The sequence below is a fragment of the Humulus lupulus genome, chromosome 7 (assembly GCF_963169125.1).
Source record: "Humulus lupulus chromosome 7, drHumLupu1.1, whole genome shotgun sequence".
Lineage (NCBI taxonomy): Eukaryota > Viridiplantae > Streptophyta > Magnoliopsida > Rosales > Cannabaceae > Humulus > Humulus lupulus.
Window position 1 is genome coordinate 1,715,665 of NC_084799.1, and position 7,413 is coordinate 1,723,077.

Sequence of the window (7,413 nt, forward strand, 5' to 3'; positions counted from 1 at the left end):
CCATGGGTAGTAACCATTAAGAGTGCACCCATATATATTTATATAGTATAATATACACAATATCTAGAAAAATTATTATATTCTATAGGATGCTAATGCATATTCTGCTTCAACATAAATATATTCCTCCTTATCAAAACCTTTACTTCTATATCACATTTTTTATTTGTTATTAGTTTGTTGTATTTTTATTGTTTTGCTAAAAGTTTTTTAGTTTGTTGTATATTTATTGTTTTGTTAAACAATTTTGAGTTATATGCTTTATTATGGATCTTTATTAATTATAATATTTAATTGTTAAATTATTTGGCGATAAGTATAAACCGCCCACACTGCATCGCACCACACCCCACATTTTTGTAGTGCGATTTATGCGGTTTGAGGTCTATGCGGTGCAGTTTGTGGTTTGGAAAATTGCTCAAACCGCAATGTGGTGCAATCCAATAAACTGGCAAAAAACTGCATCGCCTACACCGCAAACAACCCTAACTATTAGGAGTGTTCATTGGTCGGTTTGGTCAAGTTATAACATATTTTAATCAACCCAATGTAAAAACCGGGTTGCAAAAATCCAACTCTAATTCATCCAATTAAGAAAAAAAATTAATCTGTCTAATGTTTTAAGCAGTTTGGTCGGGTTAACCCATCCAAATCAATCTTATGTTTTTTTTTAAATGTTCAAATAATTATATTCAACAAACTAACAGTATAGTATACATCTTCTAAACTTAGACATATTATTCTAAATTGAAACTTTAAAACATTATTTTAAATTCATTGTTAAAAATTTAAAATAATATTTAATATTGCATATAATACATATAATAATATACATAATATATATGTATAAATGAAAGAAAAAAAATCTTTATCAATTTATTCGGGTTATTTGGGCGAGTTGGTATAATTCTTGAACCGCCCAATAATTATATTGGGCAGTTTGAATTTTTGTCGGATTATTCGGGTTGTATTTTTTATCGATTTTTTCGGTTTAGTATGGGCGGTTTATTCGAGTTTGACAGTTTACAAAAACTTTTGCACAACCCTACTAACTATAACCAAATGTTTTTCTTTTGCATATATTTTTTATTTATTTATTATTTTGCAAAAGACCAACTCTTTGTCGATATGCATATTGACATGAGAAATTTTTTCCAACCAATTACACTCATCTTTTATAAAATACAATTTTGGCTAATCCATTAATAGCCTTGTTACAAGATTGAAGCACATGAACTTGAAATACATCTTCTAGATATAGCTGATAAATTTATGTCATCACTATAAATATAACACCACTGAAAATTAATAAGGCTAATAACTAATTCAGAATTGACCACCACATCAACATCATTATCTAGTATCCTAATAGGGATGCCTTACAAGCCATTGATGACTTTGAAAGATAGCCACCACTCCTACCTATTTGAGAGTATAATAACCTCAAATATTTTCTACTAAAAGAAATCAATTCGAACTAAACCACTAATGCCAACCACACATCTGTCAACGTTCATTTCAAACTTATCAAACATAAGAATTCGTCAACATGTATGTTAACCAAGTTGATGGACACGTAAGCCTAAGTTCAATCATTATGTCCATGTTAAGTTAAGTTTGCACGATTTAACTTCTCATATCATTTTTGCAACGACATTAAATTGACACATAGATTGGCAAAACGACTTTGGTTGTACTTAGTATAGTGTCGTAAATCAAAATAGTTAACTTTTATTTTTAATTGCCTAAAATGTGGTCATGAGCTAAGAAAGTTTTTAGGAATGCCTGTGTTAAAATTGCTTGAGCTCACTTACTTAATGTTGAAGTTGCTGGAAAATAGAACTGAGGAAAGTACCTCAAAATTTAAAAGGCAGAATGAAACTAAAACTCACTAATCAATCTCCAAATTCAACTCATTACTCTTACTCACTACTAAGCGCTATGCTTTAAAAAAGAAGACCAAAAGAAGAAAAATGAACACTGCAAATCTACTAGATGAAAACTGGAACAAAAAAAAACAAATGACAAAAATTGAGATGGAAAAGAGAAAAAGAAAAAAACAGCAACATAGCCCTATTGTGCTATCACTAAACTATAAGATGTCTTCTCTCAACTCTCAGCACACATCAGCTGCTCTTATGCATTGGCACTAAGGGAAAGATTGGCAAGACTGATGAGAGATGCTGCACGCTCTGAATTTTCGATTTCGACGTTCCTCTCTACTGCATTTCCACGCTGCTGCACAAAAATACAGATCTTAGCTTTACAATATATATAAACACAGACAACAATGGCGAAGTGGGAAACTTCTTCCTTCTTTTTTTCCCTTCACTTTTTCTGATCGAAAGAGAAAAAGAAACTCACGGTGAAGTCACTGTTGTTGAAGTTGGTTTCCACCTTCAATGTTGCTGCGGGCTTTATGGCTCTTTTGGCTTGGAGAGCCTGTTCTCGGCTTTCATAGAAGCTAAAATCGTCTAACAATGTAGTCTTCGGTGTGTAACTCTTGAATATATTCAACATTTCCAGACCTTGCTTTAATCCAATCTGTGCAAAATTATCACATAAAGAACTGAAATGTTAGGCACTGACAATAAAATGGGAAAGCAGAAACAATCAAGTATGGGTCTAAGCAGCAGTACCTCTTGGGTATCACGAGTGAAAGTTACAGGCTTGTTATCATTATTTTCAAGGATAATGTGTCGCAATTGGGTGTTGGGGATGTCTTTTACTATATGCCACTTGACTGGGAAGAATCCGTTCCACTTGTCAACTTGCCAAAAGTCCATGTCTTTGTTGAAATCTACCTGACCAGCCATTTCGGCCACACCAACAAATTGCCCACTTCCATTTACCTGTGCAAGAGAAAACAGAATCCATATACAATTAATTGGAAAGGAACATTCAATAACAATAAATCTCCAACACTGAGTTGAATCAACATCTTGATGTGTTACCAGATTAAATGAGAAGTCAAGCAAACTAACCGAGAAGAAAAGGAAAATAGGATATCGTGTGCCTGTCTCACTCGATTTCACTTCTGCATCATGGAATGCTGCATCTAGCTTCTTGTTTCCATTTGGGGTACTAGCCCAAACGTCGTATTTAATAGACTTGTGTACATCATCTTCACTGTAGGACTTGATAACATAAAACTTAGCATATTCATAATCAGTGGGGAAATCAAGTGTGTTATATTGCTCTCTCTGAACTGCAGAACCCAATTCTTCCTTCTCAGGTGAAGAATCTGATTGGCTCTTAACGCGGGATCTTGGACCACGGGTTAGTTCAGTTGAGGCTTCAAAATCTCCATTCCTGTTATTTTTGTCCCTTGACTTAAATCTATCATTTCCAGGCCATATTTTTGTCCCATACGGTTTATAGTTTGTGAAACCAGCATGCTGCGGGTACAGACCTTGTTTCTGATTAGCAAATGATGCATACCTTCCAGAGTGAGGGGGGTATCCCTTCAAAAGGCCAGCGGAGAAATCAGAACCTAAACCTACCTGTAATAATAAACTCCATACAAGTTAATGAAGATCCAACATGATGAATGAATCTCAAATATAACTATGATTAATTATTTTGGATTCACCCAGAAACACATGACAATGACATCAAGAAAGACCAAACGTATTTACTATATGCAAGTAAAAGCCCACCTTGGTCAACGATTTGATAGGCTGTGTATTAAGAAGAGGCTTGGAAAACTTGTTTGTAATACTGCCATTAGATTTTGCAGAATTGTAGCCATTTGACCTTGCTACACCACCAGTAGAACGCAGACCAGACTTTGTTCCATTGGGAACATCTCTCCCATATGCCGGATCCCACGAATAGCAAGACAAAGCTTCTGATCCATAAGAAACAGGTGGCTGATGATACCCTGATGATGAAAAGTATTGTTGTTGACCAATACCTTGTCCATCAACTCCCATCATTGGGCCAGATTGATATGGATTATAATAATAGTTATAGTACAAACCATTTTCTGATGGTATAGCCTGAAAAATATGAGTAAAATGTTTCATTAATAAACATAAAGTTAATACAAAACATTCCACATTAATTAAAAAAAAAAGTAAATAAACATAACTAAAAGGAAGAACCTACTGTATTAGAACCATTAGCATGATAATAGCCCTGATCATCCAACTGTGTAAACGATCCATTATATCCTGTTAATTGACCAAGTATCGCTTCAGAGATAATGAATATAACCAATGACAACCTAAAATACTAGTTATCTGAGTTAATACTTAAAAAACAAAATAAAGGGAGAAGGATGAACATAATCAAAGAGCGTAGAATGCAAAAAATCAAAGCACACAACCCAATAAATTGAGTGAGACAGTGATCATTTTTTGTTTGTGTATAACTAAGGCTAAATCTGGATCGATGACTTCAGCAAACTTAGAGATATCCTTGCTACTTGAAGCTTAACGTTACCATTAGATTCAAAGGACTCGAATATCACTATATAGGACATGTGCGACATCTAACCTGGATAATAATAATTGTCACAGCTAGAAGGTGGATTGTAAACACCATGCTCTCCAACTGACTGTTGATCAATCTCACCTTTGATGCTAGAGGTGACATCCTTTGAAGATGATATGGATGAGGTCAATTCAGATGGCACTCCATCTTTCCCTGAAGCCTGTAAAGAAAATATGAAAAGAATGATTTGAGAGAGAGAAAGAGAGAAGATTTTCAAAACAACAAACACATATATACAAGGTGCTTTGAAGTACCACTTCTTGCTCCGGCATTCCAGTAACAGGATCAGAAATCAACACTGGAGCAACAGGCTCAGCTGGATTATACAATTAAGAAAAGTTTGGCATCAGCATCATTAATTTAAACAAGAAAAGTAACAGATAAGACCCATCTACTTAAAACCCATGAAACTATTTGGATTATAAAAGCAAAATGTTGTTCAAAAACAATCTGGGCACTAATAAAATTAAACTTGCAACGAACTAAAACCCATTAATACTTAAGTTCCAAGGGAATCCAGCAAGAATTATATATATATAAAAGAAAAATTAATACCGTTTTCGATTTTCTTCTCACCCGCCATGACCAGCAACACAGATGAATAGTCAATTCAATTTAACCTACAATAAAAAAATTAAAAAAAAATCTTCAATCTTCAATAACAATGATAATAAGAATATGAAAAGGACTCAATTCTTTCTGCTTTTGTAGTCTTTATACAGTCACCATCTTCTTGAACTAAAAAAGAAAACTCCATTAAACTTTACTTATGCAGCTGGAACACAATAACACAGCCACGAATTTCAGTACTACCGAAAAAGAATCCCTTTCTTTTTCTGATAACGACTCTTGTATTCCTTTTTTTCGTTTTCTTTTGTAAAATTTTCGTCGCCAGAAAAATATCACCAAAAATCAATCATAATTTTATAAAAAATAATATAATAAAAGAACAAGATATTTCGACAAGAGGTTCGGAAGTTTTCATTATTTCAGTCAAATCCATTAAGAGACCAAACCATTAACGATGACAGCAACGTACATGGCAACATTTAAATCCAAAAAAAGAAAAAATAATAATAAAAAGTTTCGAGTTACAGTTTCAGAATTTGGTGACCTTCTACACTGTTATACAGAAACCTATAAACATATATAAACACAATTTTTAACAAGTATGAAAAATCGTTGAAGAAGCTCGATCTACTCTCACTGACTGAAAAAAATTCAAAAAACAAAAATAAAAAAACGGCGTTTAGAATACGAACCGGCGGATCGAGATGGACTGAACCGATCTGATCGAATCGGAAAACCGGGAAGAAAAGCAGTTTTCCAGAGAGCCAGGAGCTGAAAGTGACTGAGGCGAGAGAGCAGGAGTAGTCGAAGAGGAAGAAGGTGAAAAAAGAGGTAGCCCTTATAATACAGAATTCGACGGATCAGATTAATCCTTACCTTGGAGGGGAACCGATATCAACCCTACGATTATGGGCTCAGATTTGACTTGATGGGCTGGGCCTGTACTTTTATTTAGCATTTAATACTATAGTCATTCGAGGAAACTACTTAGAATAAAAAGAGAAGTTTAAATAAATAGGGGAAAAATAAAATTAGTTTCTATATATTTATGTGAAAAAAATAATAAAAATAATTGTATAAAATATGGTAAGTTTTGAAAAAAAAATTAATATACTAATTTTATATGATATAAAAAATTGATAACTATAATCATAAATACACAAAATTCTCTCTTTTCTTCTTTTTTTTTCCTCCCTTCCCTCCCATTTGGTTCTCTTATCTCAGTCATCTGTCGGCGATGCTACCTCCGCCTTCGGCCCCGCCCTTGACGATGACGTACCTCCCCCTCTAGTTCTTCTTCTTCTTGTTTCTTCTTCTTCTTCAGATCTAGTTTTATTTTTATTTTCTCTTTTCTTCTTCTTCTTTTTCACACCTGATTTCGCTATTTCAAATCTGTATTTTACACTTTATATTTAATTTTTTTTCCTTCTACACGTAATCGTAACTGGTTATAGTTCTGATTTCTGGGTTTTTTTTTTCCAAATTTGTTTAAGTAAACGGATACAATGGCGTCTGATTCTTTTTATTTATAACAGATATTTTTTTAGATCTAGTTGTAACTAGTTACAATACATCCCCCTCTGGTTCTTCTTCTTCTTCAGATCTAGTTTTATTTTTATTTTCTTTGTTATTCTTCTTATTTTTCACATCTAGTTTCGTCATTGCAAATTTGTTTTTGCACTTCATATTTAATTATTTTTTCCTTCTAAACGTAACTGTAACCGGTTACAGTCACAATCTGTTATGATTTCTGAGTTTTTTTTTCCATATCAGTATAAATAACCAGGTACAATTGCATCTGATTCTTTTTATTTACAAATAATATTTTGTTAGATCTAGTTATAACTAGTTACAATAACAATCAATTTAGATTTTTTTTTTAGATCTAATTTTTTTTCCACGTCTAGATAAGTAACTAGTTACCATCGTAATTGTTTTTTTTTTCAAATCTGATTTTTTTTTCAAACCTAGCTGGAACCAGTTACGATTATGATCATTTTAGATTTTTTGTTTATATCTAATTTGTTTTCAAGTTTGGCTAGGTAACCACTTACCATCGCAACTAGTTTTTTTTTCAAACCTAATTGTAACTAGTTACCTTCACAATCAATTTAGTTTATTTTTTCATATAATTTTTTTCCTCCAAATCTCACTAAGTAACCAGTTACAATTCAACTCGTATTTTGATAATAGTACATTACTAAAAACTCAAAATTATTTTATAGTTGTAACCAGTTACTATAACACCAATTTAAAAATAAACCTGATTTTTATAGATATAATCAGTTACCACACATTACTAAAAAAATTGATAGTGGCAAATGATCACTACCATGAAAAAAATAT

At 32.8% G+C, this 7,413-nt stretch overlaps 1 protein-coding gene across 3 annotated transcripts; it reads right to left on the reverse strand.

Annotated features, from left to right (window-relative positions):
* Nucleotides 1-1,862: 1,862 nt before the first annotated feature.
* Nucleotides 1,863-5,902, reverse strand: LOC133790240 (YTH domain-containing protein ECT3). Of its 3 annotated transcripts, none has more exons than XM_062227797.1 (10): nt 5,760-5,902; nt 5,053-5,117; nt 4,752-4,813; nt 4,579-4,657; nt 4,111-4,175; nt 3,660-4,001; nt 2,985-3,503; nt 2,640-2,852; nt 2,365-2,544; nt 1,863-2,238 (listed from the first exon to the last, which is right to left on the reverse strand). In XM_062227797.1, the coding sequence occupies exons 2-10, from the start codon at nt 5,078-5,080 to the stop codon at nt 2,137-2,139; spliced, it is 1,590 nt and encodes a 529-aa protein (XP_062083781.1). In that variant the 5' UTR covers nt 5,081-5,117; nt 5,760-5,902; the 3' UTR covers nt 1,863-2,136. The 3 variants fall into 3 exon arrangements, with proteins under 3 accessions (XP_062083781.1, XP_062083780.1, XP_062083779.1); XM_062227796.1 differs by having other exon boundaries at nt 1,863-2,235; nt 4,501-4,657; XM_062227795.1 differs by having other exon boundaries at nt 4,501-4,657.
* Between the last annotated feature and the right edge of the window lie 1,511 nt (nt 5,903-7,413).